Here is an 18,496-nt window from a genome sequence, read left to right on the forward strand (position 1 = left end):
AGGAGGGAGGAAGAAGGAGGGAGGAAGTAGGAGGGAGGAAGTCCTGGAGTCTTTCCAATGTTCCTGTTCTCCCAGAAAGATAATGAATGACAGAGCAGGATGAGCAGAGAGCAGAAATCATTCAGTGAAGAGCTTCAGACTTTATTTTCTGCTTGATAGCTTCTAGTTTCTCCAGCAGCTTCTGTTTCTGGAGATTAAAACGTGGTCTTCCTCTCTTTCTAACAGGACCCGTCAGAGACCAGACCCTGCTGAACCTGCACCTGAACCTGAACCTGAACCTGAACCTGAACCCAGCTGTGTGTCCATGAAGAGTCACCGGTCCATGGAGCCAACGCTACTTTAAGAAAAGACCTGTAAGGGAGAGGAGAATAGAAATGGAGGAGAGAGGATTGATGGAGAGACTTGAATGGCAGAAGGAGAGAACTGCAATGGAAAGGGAAAATGAAATGTTAAGAAGAAGATTGAGGTGAGTTGTGAACATCCAGCAAACTGGAACGAGTCTCATTGGATGGAACTACGTCCCGTCTGGGTTGTTTTGTGTCCGTCTCATGCACACTCCTTCAAATTAAGTGCTTTTTTGTAATTATTGTAGTTGATGAATGAAATGAGAATATTTTTGCAAAATAATTTCCTGTCTCACTCAAAATATCTTTCTGTTTAGACAACATTTAGAAATATGATATTTAGATTTTTTTAAATTCTGATTTCAAAAGATATTGTTATTGATTTCTGGACAGAAAGTAAAGCATTATTGGCATTTAATTGTTAATAATTAGGCCTACAGACATATTCATTAATTAATATTATATTTTATGCACGGAGACTTTAACTGAATATGTGATCCTCAATAAATGTGTTTTTCTATCAGGACCCAGAAGAGACCAGAGTCTCCTGAACCTGAACCTGAACCTGAACCCAGCTGTGTGTCCTTTCAAGAGCGACTGGTCAAAGGGACACCCCATTAACTTTAAAGGCCAACAACCCTCTGCTGAAAAGAGGTAATCTGTTAATAATATTATAATATTACTGAATCATGTTTCAACTTGTATGTTTCCAGAGGAGTTTTAACTTCATTTTCAGCATCTTTCTTCTTCACTAGATTTATATTCTCACATCTGGAAGCTGTCCAGTAAGACCAGTCTTCAACTGTATATCTCAATTTAATACTGGACCTGGTTTGGTCCAATATTATCTGGTGTTTTAGCCTCATTAAAAAGCATTTTTAATCTCCCATAGCCATAGGGTAGGCTAAAAATCATGAATGGCAAAATTCTTCCCAAATATTCTTCTCCAACTGGGAATACCAGGGGGATGGTTGGGATGTATGCGCCTCAGAGGGCCTCTTCCAGGGTAACTTCATCTGCACATCCCCCCTGGAGAACCAGCGACTCTTGGTGTTTGTGTCACCTGGGTCAGGACACTATTTTCCATGAGAAGACTTCTGCCATTTGAGTCTGGACACTTAAGGCCAAGTCTCAGTGAGTGGGTTCATGACCAGATTTTTTTTCCCCGTCTACTGACCAAATTGGTCAAAATGCAAAATTCTTCCCAAATGTTGGATCTGGGTTTGCCAGTTGGATGTCAGATCAGAAGTCAATAAGGGGAAGCAAAAAAAAAAGGGAACCACCATCCAACAGTATTATTAGGATAATTACATTATCAAAGAATAGACAGAAACATTGAAGATCTGTTAAAGTTTGATTTTACTTGCGAACTCAAGGAGCCAGTTTCAGTACTACAGCATAGTACAGATAATGACTAACGTAAGCCACAAACATTAGCTTTTTATACAAAGTGGAATATACATGTAGTCATAATAAAGTCGATGTCCCTTCTTTATCTCAGTCAGGGAGGACATGTGTGGTGGTTCCCCTTTTTTAAAAGGGGACCAGAGGGTGTGCCAATTACAGGGGTATCACACTTCTCAGCCTCCCGGTAAAGTCTACTCCAAGGTGCTGGAAAGGAGGGGTTCGGTCGATGAGTCGAATCTCAGGTTGAAGAGGAACAATGCGGATTCCGTCCTGGTCGTGGAACAACGGACCAGATCTTTACTCTCGCAAGGATCCTGGAGGGAGCCTGGGAGTATGCCCAACCGGTCTACATGTGTTTTGTGGATCTGGAGAAGCGTATGACCGGGTGCCCGGGAGATACTGTGGGAGGTGCTGCGGGAGTACGGGGTGAGGGGTCCCTTCTCAGGGCCATCCAATCTCTGTACTGACCAAAGCAAGAGCTGTGTCCGGGTTCTCGGCAGTAAGTCGGACTCGTTTCAGGTGAAAGTTGGCCTCCGCCAGGGCTGCGCTTTGTCACCAATCCTGTTTGTAGTATTTATGGACAGGATATCGAGGCGTAGTCGGGGTGGAGAGGGGTTGCAGTTCGGTGGGCTGGGGATCTCATCGCTGCTTTTTGCAGATGATGTGGTCCTGATGGCATCATCGGCCTGTGACCTTCAGCACTCACTGGATCGGGTTCGCAGCCCGAGTGTGAAGCGGCTGGGATGAGGATCAGCACCTCTAAATCGGAGGCCATGGTTCTCAGCAGGAAACCAATGGAGTGCCTTCTCCAGGTAGGGGAATGAGTCCTTACCCCCAAGTGAAGGAGTTCAAGTACCTTGGGGTCTTGTTCGCGAGTGAGGGGATAATGGAGCGGGAGATTGGTCGGAGAATCGGCACAGCAGGTGCGGTATTACATTCAATTTATCGCACGTTGTGACGAAAAAGAGCTGAGCCAGAAGGCAAAGCTCTCAATCTACCGGTCAGTTTTTGTTCCTACCCTCACCTATGGTCATGAAGGCTGGGTCATGACCGAAAGAACAAGATCCAGGGTACAAGCGGCCGAAATGGGTTTCCTCAGGAGGGTAGCTGGCGTCTCCCTTAGAGATAGGGTGAGAAGCTCAGTTATCCGTGAGGAGCTCGGAGTAGAGCCGCTGCTCCTGCCGCGTCGAAAGGAGCCAGTTGAGGTGGTTCGGGCATCTGGTAAGGATGCCCCCTGGGGCGCCTCCCTGGGAGGTGTTCCAGGCACGTCCAGCTGGGAGGAGGCCTCGGGGGGAGACCCAGGAATAGGTGGAGGGATTATATCTCTAACCTGGCCTGGGAACGCCTCGGGATCCCCCAGTCGGAGCTGGTTAATGTGGCCCGGGAAAGGGAAGTTTGGGGGTCCCCTGCTGGAGCTGCTACCCCCGCGACCCGACCCGGATAAGCGGATGAAGATGGATGGATGGATGGATGGGAGGACATGTTCTTCCCTCAGCATCTTTCCATGCTTTAGACAAGGGCAGATTAGTTGGTGGCTCCATGTTATCTTGTAAGAGTGAATCAGTATAATATGGTATTGTTATGCAAGCAGTTTTAATAATAACAAGACAAAAGTATGTAAATCATAACTTTTCTAACATTCCCTCCTGTTTAAACTTTTGCATCTTCAATAATACAATATTAGATGATGAAACGTTTCGTAACTTCAATAGGTATATATAAGCATATGAATATGTGAGTAAATATTAAATGAGTATATGAATATGAGTATAACATTGTATATTTCTGCAATTTTCTCAGTGCATTACTCTTCTTTCGACTTTCATAATGTACATTATTAAGCATTTACATCAACACTAAACATTTTTAATTACATGTTGCTCTCCTCATAATCTCCATGTTAAAGTTGTTGATACGTGGTTTTAGTCATCATGGTTTCAAACCATCTCAGCACTACACCTCACACAACATCCACAGGTCACCAGGAGAGGTGCAGCAACTACAAAAGACTAGACAAATACTAATTAAGGTGCTCCCCTTTTCAAACCAGGTTTCTAGGAGTCTTTGAATGGATAATTTATGCCTGAATTCGCCCAAAAATAGTTTACTGATGTTTATGTCAGGCTATTTCCACTGATAAGACACACAATTGTTCTAAGTTATTTTTAACGAAATTCTGAGAACAGCACTCTCAATCTGCTGTTTGTATCAACTTTTCATCAATCCAATTTTAATTTGTACATGAGATTTTAAAAGTAAAAATAAGTACTTCTAATTAGCTTCTGTTAATAGTGAGTGTATTTTCGGAATGTGAGTCTGTGTCGGTGCACTACTTCCCTTCACAATGCGTCAGATGTGCCAGATCAGGACGGTCTCTCGCTCCCTCCCTCTTTTTCACAATCCATCTTCTAGCCGTTGGTCCGTACCTCCAGAAAGGATTCAGTGTCTTTTTTTGTGGCGAAGCAGGCCTCAGGGTCATATGGTTGACCTCTCCGAAGCCTTCTCATTTCAGTGTCATCAGTTCATCAGAGAATGTTCACCAAGGCTTTGGGTAGGGCATGTGGACATTGCTTCTTTAATGTCAGTCTCTGATCATGCCCTGAAAACCATGCGTCCCCAGGCTTTCAGCCACTTTAACCATGGACAGTTGTCAACAGCCCTCCCTCCTTCTGTCCTCCTAGCTCCAGATGTCTTTCTGGTGCGAGTGTGTGGGGGAGGGAGCCCATGTTGCTGTCTCCCAAGGTGTTGTTAGTCGTTCTTGATCTTCTGGTCGTAGTTCAGGTTCTGGTAAAGTTTGTCAGCGGTCCTGCAGCTTGTGGGGGGAGTGAGATGGACCCTTACTGGCACATCGAGGCACTGTGTGGCACAAAACAGAACTCCGAGAAGCATTATCTGCTCTTTAATCAATCTAATTACTTTAGTTAGGACATCGTTTTTTTAGCTTTCTTGATTCACAAAAATTACCAAACAGCATTTCCCTCCTTCATACTTATTTAACTTTATTAAATCCATACAAATGTGCTGAAAAGGAAACGCTGTAAAAAATGTTTTTTTTTAGAGTAATTTGAAAATCCATATGCTGTTAACACTTTATTTATTATTGCCACCATATCCCTCCTGTTGAGACATAACAAAGCTCATGACTCAATAACGCAGCATATATAAATAAACAGTTCAGTGGTTTAACCATTAACACTATTCTGTGTTACAACAGCAAAACCTGTATAAAAGCAACAAAAAGTTCAATAAATCATTTTTTTTAAAGAAAAAAAATATCACCAAAATAAATAAAATGTTTGCAACATCAACATGAAATTAATAGATTAAACAATTTGTCATACAGCAACTCACTATACAAACAAAGTCTATAGTGCAGCTTTACTGAAAAACTCACTAATTGAACTACTCATAGAATGAAATCTCATATGAACCTGAATCAGTTTCAATTCTCTGAGCCTCTGTAAAGAAAGGAGCATTTCTCCATTTTGCATGAAACACACTGCTTTTCTACGTCTGATCTACTGTATGTCATCATTGATTTTTAAAATGTTGCTACATTAGAGATAGGCAATTCATTAATGTCAGACCGTCATAGTGGAAGAAGAATTCAAATCCTTTGCCTAAGTAAAAGTACTAATTAAAGAATATTACCTAAGTAAGAAAAGTATCATAAAAATATGTACTTAAAGTATTAAAAAGCAACAATTTTTGAAACTGGAAATTACTAAAAGTTTTAAGTATATTTTCAGCATCTTTCTTCTTCGTATAAATTTATATTCTCACATCTGAAAGCTGTCCAGTTAAACCAGTCTTCAACTCTTGACTTTAGGTAAATATTGGATCTGGTTTGGTCCAATATATTCTCTGGTGTTTCAGCTTTTTAACCCAGTTTTTTTGTGTAGTTTATTGAACTTCTTTGTGTTAATCTTGTTTTAGTTGCTGCTTGTATCTCCAGCTGTTTTTGTGTCTGAATACTAAAAAGTGAATTTCCATCCCTGTTGGTCTTACTCTGTGTAACAGGATCCATCAAAGACCAGACTGTGCTGAACCTGAACCCAGCTGTGTGTCCTTCAAGAGCGACTGGTCACATGATCGCTATATTGACATTAAAGGCCAACAACCCTCTGCTGAGAAGAGGTAATCTGTTAATAATATTATAATATTACTGAATCATGTTTCAACTTGTATGTTTCCAGAGGAGTTTTAAGTTCATTTTCAGCATCTTTCTTCTTCACATATGTTTATATTCTCACATCTGAAAGCTGTCCAGTGACACCAGTCTTCAACTGTATATCTCAATTTAATACTGGACCTGGTTTGGTCCAATATTATCTGGTGTTTTAGCCTCATTAAAAGCATTTTTAATCTCCCATAGCCATAGGGTAGGCTAAAAATCATGAATGGCAAAATTCTTCCCAAATATTCTTCTCCAACTGGGAATACCAGGGGGATGTTTGGGATGTATGCGCCTCAGAGGGCCTCTTCTAGGGTAACTTCATCTGCACATCCCCCCTGGAGAACCAGCAACCCTTTGTGTTTGTGTCACCTGGGTCAGGACACTTTGCCATGAGAAGACTTCTGCTATTTGAGTCTGGACACTTAAGGCCAAGTTTCAGTGAGTGGGTTCATGACCAGATTTTTTTCCCCCCAAGTCTACTGACCCAAATTGGTCAAAACGCAAAATCCTTCCCAAATGTTAGATGTGGGTTTGCCAGTTGGATGTCAGATCAGAAGTCAATAAGGGGAAGCAAATAAAAAGGGAACCACCATCCAACAGTATTATTAGGATAATTACATTATCAAAGAATAGACAGAAACATTGAAGATCTGTTAAAGTTTGATTTTACTTGCGAACTCAAGGAGCCAGTTTCAGTACTACAGCATAGTACAGATAATGACTAACGTAAGCCACAAACATTAGCTTTTTATACAAAGTGGAATATACATGTAGTCATAATAAAGTCGATGTCCCTTCTTTATCTCAGTCAGGGAGGACATGTTCTTCCCTCAGCATCTTTCCATGCTTTAGACAAGGGCAGATTAGTTGGTGGCTCCATGTTATCTTGTAAGAGTGAATCAGTATAATATGGTATTGTTATGCAAGCAGTTTTAATAATAACAAGACAAAAGTATGTAAATCATAACTTTTCTAACATTCCCTCCTGTTTAAACTTTTGCATCTTCAATAATACAATATTAGATGATGAAACGTTTCGTAACTTCAATAGGTATATATAAGCATATGAATATGTGAGTAAATATTAAATGAGTATATGAATATGAGTATAACATTGTATATTTCTGCAATTTTCTCAGTGCATTACTCTTCTTTCGACTTTCATAATGTACATTATTAAGCATTTACATCAACACTAAACATTTTTTAATTACATGTTGCTCTCCTCATAATCTCCATGTTAAAGTTGTTGATACGTGGTTTTAGTCATCATGGTTTGAAACCATCTCAGCACTACACCTCACACAACATCCACAGGTCACCAGGAGAGGTGCAGCAACTACAAAAGACTAGACAAATACTAATTAAGGTGCTCCCCTTTTCAAACCAGGTTTCTAGGAGTCTTTGAATGGATAATTTATGCCTGAATTCACCCAAAAATAGTTTACTGATGTTTATGTCAGGCTATTTCCACTGATAACACACACAATTGTTCTAAGTTATTTTTAACGAAATTCTGAGAACAGCACTCTCAATCTGCTGTTTGTATCAACTTTTCATCAATCTAATTTGAATTTGTACATGAGATTTTAAAAGTAAAAATAAGTACTTCTAATTAGCTTCTCTTAATAGTGAGTGTATTTTTCAGAATGTGAGTCTGTGTCGGTGCACTACTTCCCTTCACAATGCGTCAGATGTGCCAGATCAGGACGGTCTCTCGCTCCCTCCCTCTTTTTCACAGTCCATCTTCTAGCCGTTGGTCCGTACCTCCAGAAAGGATTCAGTGTCTTTTTTTTGTGGCGAAGCAGGCCTCAGGGTCATATGGTTGACCGCTCCGAAGCCTTCTCATTTCAGTGTCATCAGTTCATCAGAGAATGTTCACCAAGGCTTTGGGTAGGGCATGTGGACATTGCTTCTTTAATGTCAGTCTCTGATCATGCCCTGAAAACCATGCGTCCCCCAGGCTTTCAGCCACTTTAACCATGGGCAGTTGTCAACAGCCCTCCCTCCTTCTGTCCTCCTAGCTCCAGATGTCTTTCTGGTGCGAGTGTGTGGGGGAGGGAGCCCATGTTGCTGTCTCCCAAGGTGTTGTTAGTCGTTCTTGATCTTCTGGTCGTAGTTCAGGTTCTGGTAAAGTTTGTCAGCGGTCCTGCAGCTTGTGGGGGGAGTGAGATGGACCCTTACTGGCACATCGAGGCACTGTGTGGCACAAAACAGAACTCCGAGAAGCATTATCTGCTCTTTAATCAATCTAATTACTTTAGTTAGGACATCGTTTTTTAGCTTTCTTGATTCACAAAAATTACCAAACAGCATTTCCCTCCTTCATACTTATTTAACTTTATTAAATCCATACAAATGTGCTGAAAAGGAAACGCTGTAAAAAATGTTTTTTTTTAGAGTAATTTGAAAATCCATATGCTGTTAACACTTTATTTATTATTGCCACCATATCCCTCCTGTTGAGACATAACAAAGCTCATGACTCAATAACGCAGCATATATAAATAAACAGTTCAGTGGTTTAACCATTAACACTATTCTGTGTTACAACAGCAAAACCTGTATAAAAGCAACAAAAGTTCAATAAATCATTTTTTTTAAAGAAAAAAAATATCACCAAAATAAATAAAATGTTTGCAACATCAACATGAAATTAATAGATTAAACAATTTGTCATACAGCAACTCACTATACAAACAAAGTCTATAGTGCAGCTTTACTGAAAAACTCACTAATTGAACTACTCATAGAATGAAATCTCATATGAACCTGAATCAGTTTCAATTCTCTGAGCCTCTGTAAAGAAAGGAGCATTTCTCCATTTTGCATGAAACACACTGCTTTTCTACGTCTGATCTACTGTATGTCATCATTGATTTTAAAATGTTGCTACATTAGAGATAGGCAATTCATTAATGTCAGACCGTCATAGTGGAAGAAGAATTCAAATCCTTTGCCTAAGTAAAAGTACTAATTAAAGAATATTACCTAAGTAAGAAAAGTATCATAAAAATATGTACTTAAAGTATTAAAAAGCAACAATTTTTGAAACTGGAAATTACTAAAAGTTTTAAGTATATTTTCAGCATCTTTCTTCTTCGTATAAATTTATATTCTCACATCTGAAAGCTGTCCAGTTAAACCAGTCTTCAACTCTTGACTTTAGGTAAATATTGGATCTGGTTTGGTCCAATATATTCTCTGGTGTTTCAGCTTTTTAACCCAGTTTTTTTGTGTAGTTTATTGAACTTCTTTGTGTTAATCTTGTTTTAGTTGCTGCTTGTATCTCCAGCTGTTTTTGTGTCTGAATACTAAAAAGTGAATTTCCATCCCTGTTGGTCTTACTCTCTGTGTAACAGGATCCATCAAAGACCAGACTCTGCTGAACCTGAACCCAGCTGTGTGTCCTTCAAGAGCGACTGGTCATATGATCGCTCTATTAACTTTAAAGGTCAACAACCCTCTGCTGAAAAGAGGTAAGCTGTTAATAATATTATAACATTGCTGATTCATGTTTCATCTTTTATGTTTCCAGAGAAGTTTTAACTTTATTTTCAGCATCTTTCTTCTTCATATATATTTATGTTCTCACATCTGAAAGCTGTCCAGTGAGACCAGTCTTCAACTGTAGATCTCAATTCAATACTGGACCTGGTTTGGTCCAATATTATCTGGTGTTTTAGCCTCATTAAAAAGCATTTTTAATCTCCCATAGCCATAGGGTAGGCTAAAAATCATGAATGGCAAAATTCTTCCCAAATATTCTTCTCCAACTGGGAATACCAGGGGGATGGTTGGGATGTATGCGCCTCAGAGGGCCTCTTCCAGGGTAACTTCATCTGCACATCCCCCCTGGAGAACCAGCAACCCTTTGTGTTTGTGTCACCTGGGTCGGGACACTATTTACCATGAGAAGACTTCTGCCATTTGAGTCTGGACACTTAAGGCCAAGTCTCAGTGAGTGGGTTCATGACCAGATTTTTTTTCCCCCCAAGTCTACTGACCCAAATTGGTCAAAATGCAAAATTCTTCCCAAATGTTGGATCTGGGTTTGCCAGTTGGATGTCAGATCAGAAGTCAATAAGGAGAAGCAAATAAAAAGGTAACCACCATCCAACAGTATTGTTAGGATAATTACATTATCAAAGAATAGACAGAAACATTGAAGATCTGTTAAATGTTTGATTTTCCTTGCAAACTCAAGGAGCCAGTTTCAGTACTACAGCATAGTACAGATAATGACTAACGTAAGCCACAAACATTAGCTTTTTTATACAAAGTGGAATATACATGTAGTCATAATAAAAGTCGATGTCCCTTCTTTATCTCAGTCAGGGAGGACATGTTCTTCCCTCAGCATCTTTCCATGCTTTAGACAAGGGCAGATTAGTCGGTGGCTCCATGTTATCTTGTAAGAGTGAATCAGTATAATATGGTATTGTTATGCAAGCAGTTTTAATAATAACAAGACAAAAGTATGTAAATCATAACTTTTCTAACATTCCCTCCTGTTGCATCTTCAATAATACAATATTAAATGAGTAAACGTTTCGTAACTTCAATAGGTATATATAAGCATATGAATATGTGAGTAAATATTAAATGAGTATATGAATATGAGTATAACATTGTATATTTCTGCAATTTTCTCAGTGCATTACTCTTTTTTCGACTTTCATAATGTACATTATTAAGCATTTACATCAACACTAAACATTTTTTAATTACATGTTGCTCTCCTCATAATCTCCATGTTAAAGTTGTTGATACGTGGTTTTAGTCATCATGGTTTGAAACCATCTCAGCACTACACCTCACACAACATCCACAGGTCACCAGGAGAGGTGCAGCAACTACAAAAGACTAGACAAATACTAATTAAGGTGCTCCCCTTTTCAAACCAGGTTTCTAGGAGTCTTTGAATGGATAATTTATGCCTGAATTCACCCAAAAATAGTTTACTGATGTTTATGTCAGGCTATTTCCACTGATAACACACACAATTGTTCTAAGTTATTTTTAACGAAATTCTGAGAACAGCACTCTCAATCTGCTGTTTGTATCAACTTTTCATCAATCTAATTTGAATTTGTACATGAGATTTTAAAAGTAAAAAGTAAGTACTTCTAATTAGCTTCTGTTAATAGTGAGTGTATTTTTCAGAATGTGAGTCTGTGTCGGTGCACTACTTCCCTTCACAATGCGTCAGATGTGCCAGATCAGGACGGTCTCTCGCTCCCTCCCTCTTTTTCACAGTCCATCTTCTAGCCGTTGGTCCGTACCTCCAGAAAGGATTCAGTGTCTTTTTTTTGTGGCGAAGCAGGCCTCAGGGTCATATGGTTGACCGCTCCGAAGCCTTCTCATTTCAGTGTCATCAGTTCATCAGAGAATGTTCACCAAGGCTTTGGGTAGGGCATGTGGACATTGCTTCTTTAATGTCAGTCTCTGATCATGCCCTGAAAACCATGCGTCCCCAGGCTTTCAGCCACTTTAACCATGGACAGTTGTCAACAGCCCTCCCTCCTTCTGTCCTCCTAGCTCCAGATGTCTTTCTGGTGCGAGTGTGTGGGGAAGGGAGCCCATGTTGCGGTCTCCCAAGGTGTTGTTAGTCGTTCTTGATCTTCTGGTCGTAGTTCAGGTTCTGGTAAAGTTTGTCAACGGTCCTGCAGCTTGTGGGGGGAGTGAGATGGACCCTTACTGGCACATCGAGGCACTGTGTGGCACAAAACAGAACTCCGAGAAGCATTATCTGCTCTTTAATCAATCTAATTACTTTAGTTAGGACATAGTTTTTTAGCTTTCTTGATTCACAAAAATTACCAAACAGCATTTCCCTCCTTCATACTTATTTAACTTTATTAAATCCATACAAATGTGCTGAAAAGGAAACGCTGTAAAAATGTTTTTTTTAGAGTAATTTGAAAATCCATATGCTGTTAACACTTTATTTATTGTTGCCACCATATCCCTCCTGTTGAGACATAACAAAGCTCATGACTCAATAACGCAGCATATATAAATAAACAGTTCAGTGGTTTAACCATTAACACTATTCTGTGTTACAACAGCAAAACCTGTATAAAAGCATCAAAAAGTTCAATAAATCATTTTTTTAAAGAAAAAAATATTACCAAAATAAATAAAATGTTTGCAACATCAACATAAATTAATAGATTAAACAATTTGTCATACAGCAACTCACTATATAAACAAAGTCTATAGTGCAGCTTTACTGAAAAACTCACTAATTGAACTACTCATAGAATGAAATCTCATATCAACCTGAATCAGTTTCAATTCTCTGAGCCTCTGTAAAGAAAGGAGCATTTCTCCATTTTGCATGAAACACACTGCTTTTCTACGTCTGATCTACTGTATGTCATCATTGATTTTAAAATGTTGCTACATTAGAGATAGGCAATTCATTAATGTCAGACCGTCATAGTGGAAGAAGAATTCAAATCCTTTGCCTAAGTAAAAGTACTAATTAAAGAATATTACCTAAGTAAGAAAAGTATCATAAAAATATGTACTTAAAGTATTAAAAAGCAACAATTTTTGAAACTGGAAATTACTAAAAGTTTTAAGTTTATTTTTAGCATCTTTCTTCTTCATATAAATTTATATTCTCACATCTGAAAGCTGTCCAGTTAAACCAGTCTTCAACTCTTGACTTTAGGTAAATATTGGATCTGGTTTGGTCCAATATATTCTCTGGTGTTTCAGCTTTTTAACCCAGTTTTTTGTGTAGTTTTTTTAACTTCTTTGTGTTAATCTTGTTTTAGTTGCTGCTTGTATCTCCAGCTGTTTTTGTGTCTGAATACTAAAAAGTGAATTTCCATCCCTGTTGGTCTTACTCTCTTTGTGTAACAGGATCCATCAAAGACCAGACTCTGCTGAACCTGAACCCAGCTGTGTGTCCTTCAAGAGCGACTGGTCACATGATCGCCTCATTGACTTTAAAGGTCAACAAACCTCTGCTGAAAAGAGGTAATCTGTTAATAATATTATAATATTGCTGATTCATGTTTCAACTTTTATGTTTCCAGAAAAGTTTTAAGTTTATTTTCAGCATCTTTCTTCTTCACATATATTTATATTCTCACATCTGAAAGCTGTCCAGTGAGACCAGTCTTCAACTGTAGATCTCAATGGAGTCCAGATCAGGCCGAATTATTCTCTACGAGCCCGGCCCGCGTCCGACAGGCATTAAAGCGCCCATATTATGCTTCATAATTGTATTTTAAGGTTGTACCAGAATAGGTTTACATGGTTTCATTTTCAAAAAACACCATATTGTTGTTGTACTGCACAGCTCTCTCTCACTGCTGCAGATCCTCTTTCAGCTGGTCTCTGATTTAGCTACAGAGTGAGACCTCTTTTCTTCTTCTTCTTCTGTACTATCTTTGATTGCACTCGCACATGCTCAGTAGCTCAGATGTAGATCATGTCAGCTAGCTAGCTCCATAGACAGTAAAAGAAAGGCTGTTTCTACAACTTCAGTCAGTTACAAGGCCGGATTAGCTGGGAGACTTCTTCTAAAGGAGGGCGCACATGGAAGTAGTTCTTTAGTAGATTATGGTGAACTTGTGTGTGTTGTAGCAGTGCTTTGCTATTGAGAACGAGGTAACATACTAGCGTTAGCTACGAGCTAACGGTTGCAGTTAGCCAGCTCGTTTCGGCTTGTGACATCACAAGCCGTGCCGATTTTGACCAGCTGACCCAGAGACTGAAGGCAGGACACATTCAGAAACCGTATCTCACTCAGAACAGCATGGATGGTTGTTTTCTAAGTTTGTATGCGTGTGGAAGTACCAGAGACACAAAAGAACACCCCAAATCCCAGAAAAAGTGTTTTTTTCATAATATGGGCACTTTAAGAAATTTGTGTCCGAGCCCGACACAGTTAAAATCTCATTTTTTCTCATACTAATGACACATGTAGGCTACGTTTTTGTGTGGAAAGCCCGCTTTTATTAAGCAACTGTAGGAAGGCATTCGGAAATGTCAACAGATGAGGCATCAGCGCACACGGGGCAACAAGCACACGTTAATAAGCTGTTAAAATGTTCAATGTCAGGACACTATTTACCATGAGAAGACTTCTGCCATTTGAGTCTGGACACTTAAGGCCAAGTTTCAGTGAGTGGATTCATGACCAGATACTCCCCAAACTCCTTCTACCTACAAATGTTTGGCTCCATGACCACAGAAGCTGCAGACCTCCTGGCATCATGATACCAGTCTGCTGCTTCAGGAGACCTTTAGACCAACCATGTTGTAGCCCTTGTTTACTTCTTAGTTCTTTCTGTTGATTCACTTTGGGGTCAGCAGCACCACCAACACTTTCATGTCAAGGGAAACCATCTGATTCTGTGTTGTAATCAACACTTTAAGTCACAGGACCTTTATCTTGTGTTTGTCTCTGTGTGGACAGACATGATGTGAGCTAATTCTTCTGATTCCTCCACAGAGTGGACCAGGAGAACTCAGAGGTTCCCAATGGTCAGTCTGCCCAGCAGCATCAAACACACCTGGACTCCATATTTATGGTCTGTACATGTACAACAACTACTTTTACATATATTCTGTTCACAATCATCTCCATGCTGCACTTTTCAGACCAGTGGATTGTCAGTCTGTCCAACAAGTATCTGATGTTTGCTTTAATGATTTTAGTTTGATTGTGTCATTCCTATAATATTTTGTTGCAGCTGTTGGAGGAGAACATCGTCACTTTTGTGAAGAATGAGCTGAAGAAGATCCAGAAGGTTCTGAATCCAGATTACCCAGAATGCTCAGAGAGTCAGAGGGAGGGTGAGGATGAGGATGAAGAGCAGAGGAGCAGCAGAGAGGCATTTCTGAGGATCACACTGCACTTCCTGAGGAGAATGAAGCAGGAGGAGCTGGCTGACTGTCTGCAGCGCAGTAAGAGGATTTCTCTAAAGATTTAACTTACTGGACTAATGGGACGTTTACTAATGTCTCCAGAGATGGACGAAAATATGTTCTGTTTTCTTTACAAAATTACTTAATGAGCTTTTTTATTATGTATTCATTCAGGAAGCTCTTCTGGAGTTTGTAAACGTAAACTCAAGACTAACCTAAACAAGAAGTTCCAGTGTGTGTTTGAGGGGATTGCTAAAGCAGGAAACCAAACCCGTCTGCATCAGATGTTCACAGAGATCTACATCATGGAGGGAGGGACTGCGGAGGTCAATGATGAACATGAGGTCAGACAGATTGAAACAGCGTCCAGAAAACCAAACAGACCAGAAACAATAATCAGACAAGAAGACATCTTTAAAGCCCCACCTGGAAGAGAGGAACCAATCAGAACAGTGATGACTAAGGGAGTGGCTGGCATCGGGAAAACAGTCTTAACACAGAAGTTCACTCTGGACTGGGCTGAAGGCAAAGCCAACAAGGACATCCAGTTCATATTTCCATTCACTTTCAGAGAGCTGAACGTGCTGAAAGAGAAAAAGTACAGCTTGGTGGAACTTGTTGATCACTTCTTCAGTGAAACCAAAGAAGCAGGAATCTGCAGGTTTGACGAGTTCCAGGTTGTCTTTATCTTTGACGGTCTGGATGAGTGTCGACTTCCTCTGGACTTCCTCAACACTGAGATCCTGACTGATGTTACAGAGTCCGCCTCAGTGGATGTGCTGCTGACAAACCTTATCAGAGGGAATTTGCTTCCCTCTGCTCGCCTCTGGATAACCACACGACCTGCTGCAGCCAATCAGATCCCTCCTGAGTGTGTTGACATGGTGTCAGAGGTCAGAGGCTTCACTGACCCACAGAAGGAGGAGTACTTCAGGAAGAGATTCAGAGACAAGAAGCAGGAAAGCAGAATCATCTCCCACATCAAGACATCACGAAGCCTCCACATCATGTGCCACATCCCAGTCTTCTGCTGGATCACTGCTACAGTTCTGGAGGACATGTTGAAGATCAGAGAGGGACGAGAGCTGCCAAAGACCCTGACTGAGATGTACATCCACTTCCTGGTGGTTCAGTCCAAACTGAAGAACATAAAATACGGTGGAGGAGCTGGGACCGATTCAAACTGGAATAAAGAGACAAAGAAGATGGTCGAGTCTCTGGGAAAACTGGCTTTTGAGCAGCTGCAGAAAGGCAACCTGATCTTCTATGAATCTGACCTGACAGAGTGTGGCATCGATATCAGCTCAGCCTCAGTTTACTCAGGAGTGTTCACACAGATCTTTAAAGAGGAGAGTGGACTGTACCAGGACAAGGTGTTCTGCTTCGTCCATCTGAGTGTTCAGGAGTTCCTGGCTGCTCTTCATGTTCATCTGACATTCATCAACTCTGGAGTCAATCTGCTGTCAGAAGAACAAACAACCTCCTGGTTGCCTAATGTCTTCAGACTCAAACCTGAACTAAAATGTCTCCATCAGAGTGCTGTGGACAAGGCCTTAGAGAGTCCAAATGGACACCTGGACTTGTTCCTCCGCTTCCTCCTGGGTCTTTCACTGCAGACTAATCAGAGTCTCCTACGAGGTCTGATGACACAGACAGGAAGTACCTCAGAGACCAATCAGGAATCAGTCGAAGTACATCAAGAAGAAGTTCAGTGAGGATCTGTCTTCAGAGAGAAGCATCAATCTGTTCCACTGTCTGAATGAACTGAATGATTGTTCTCTAGTGGAGGAGATCCAAAAGTCCCTGAGTTCAGGAAGTCTCTCCACAGATAAACTATCTCCTGCTCAGTGGTCAGCTCTGGTCTTCATCTTACTGTCATCTGAAAAAGATCTGGACGTGTTTGACCTGAAGAAATACTCTGCTTCAGAGGAGGCTCTTCTGAGGCTGCTGCCAGTGGTCAAAGCCTCCAAAAAAGCTCTGTAAGTGTGATTTATTCATCATAATGACGTTAAATCAAACCCTCTCGTGTAATATTGCTTAATTCAGTCACGATTAATTATCATGTTTCCAACTTGTTTAGAGTAGAGCAGCAGATATTTAAAGCACCCATATTATGCTCATTTTCAGGTTCATAATTGTATTTTAAGGTTGTACCAGAATAGGTTTACATGGGTTTCATTTTCAAAAAACACCATATTTTTGTTGTACTGCACAGCTCTCTCTCACTGCTGCAGATCCTCTTTTCAGCTGGTCTCTGTTTTAGCTACAGAGTGAGACCTCTTTTCTTCTTCTTCTTCTGTACTATCTTTGATTGCACTCGCACATGCGCAGTAGCTCAGATGTAGATCATGTCAGCTAGCTAGCTCCATAGACAGTAAAAGAAAGGCTGTTTCTACAACTTCAGTCAGTTACAAGGCAGGATTAGCTGGGAGACTTCTTCTAAATGAGGGCGCACATGGAAGTAGTTCTTTAGTAGATTATGGTGAACTTGTGTGTGTTGTAGCAGTGCTTTGCTATTGAGAACGAGGTAGCATGCTAGCGTTATGAGCTAATGGTTGCGGTAAGCCAGCTCGTTTCGGCTTGTGACATCACAAGCCGTGCCGATTTTGAACAGCTCACCCGGAGACTGAAGGCAGGACACATTCAGAAACCGTATCTCACTCAGAACAGCATGAATGGATTTTTTACAAAGTTGGTATGCGTGTGGAAGCACCAGAGACACAAAATAACTCCCCAAATCCCAGAAAAAGTGTTTTTTTTCATAATATGGGCACTTTAAACAAGCTGAGAAGGGATTTCATATGCTGTATCACCAAAAGTCCAGACTCAACATATGAACACAATCGTTATTTGTCTTCTTATATGACATTTCTCTAAACTTTAAGCTTTATTCAATTTAAACCGCCCTTCTCATGTCAGGAATTAAAATTTAGCAACTCGGAAATCTTTAAATGTTTTCAAAGCATTTTATTGTTATTTATAAGATGTTGTAAAAACAAAGTATGAACTATGGCTTTTTTTTATCTTAAATGAATTTGAAGACTGAATGTCTTTTTACTCCTCATTCACAATTAGTTAACATGTTTCCAACTTGTTTAGAAAATGGATTTTATATTCTGTATCACCAACAGTTCAGACTTAACATTTAAACACAATCGTTATGTGTCTTCTTCATTACCATCCCTCCAACAAAGCTCTGTAAGTGTAATTTATTCATCATTAAATACTCTCTTTCAACAGGAGTTAAATATAAATAACTTGTTTCCTTCCTGTTGTCTCTCCAGACTGAGTGGCTGTAACCTGTCAGAGAGAAGCTGTGAAGCTCTGTCCTCAGTTCTCAGCTCCCAGTCCTCTAGTCTGAGAGAGCTGGACCTGAGTAACAACGACCTGCAGGATTCAGGAGGGAAGCTGATCTCTGTTGGACTGAAGAGTCCACACTGCACACTGGAGACTCTCAGGTCAGATCAAGAACAATAATCTTTCAAAAAAAAACAGTATTTTATTCTGATTTAGAAACACTTCATAAAGAATGAAATATGAACTGTGGCTGAGATCCAGAAATCATTTATATTTTAATATCATGTGACTTTGATTACTGGACGTTTGTTTATTCCTGAATATACTTGTTCCTCCGCTTCCTCGTCGGGCAAATTTGGTAGTTTTGTTTTTAAAATGA

General features: G+C 40.1%; 1 protein-coding gene across 1 annotated transcript; it reads left to right on the forward strand.

Annotated features, from left to right (window-relative positions):
• Positions 1 to 225: 225 nt before the first annotated feature.
• On the forward strand, positions 226 to 18,425 carry LOC144513204 (NLR family CARD domain-containing protein 3-like). Its single transcript, XM_078244196.1, is given in 9 exon segments — positions 226 to 466; positions 869 to 909; positions 9,320 to 9,407; positions 12,805 to 12,921; positions 14,405 to 14,483; positions 14,646 to 14,859; positions 14,995 to 16,511; positions 16,513 to 16,799; positions 18,105 to 18,425. Coding segments are annotated over 9 exon segments (2,628 nt in total). The 5' UTR covers positions 226 to 374; the 3' UTR covers positions 18,298 to 18,425.
• Positions 18,426 to 18,496: the final 71 nt, after the last annotated feature.

This window comes from Sander vitreus, unplaced genomic scaffold (genome assembly GCF_031162955.1).
Source record: "Sander vitreus isolate 19-12246 unplaced genomic scaffold, sanVit1 ctg129_0, whole genome shotgun sequence".
Taxonomy (NCBI): domain Eukaryota; kingdom Metazoa; phylum Chordata; class Actinopteri; order Perciformes; family Percidae; genus Sander; species Sander vitreus.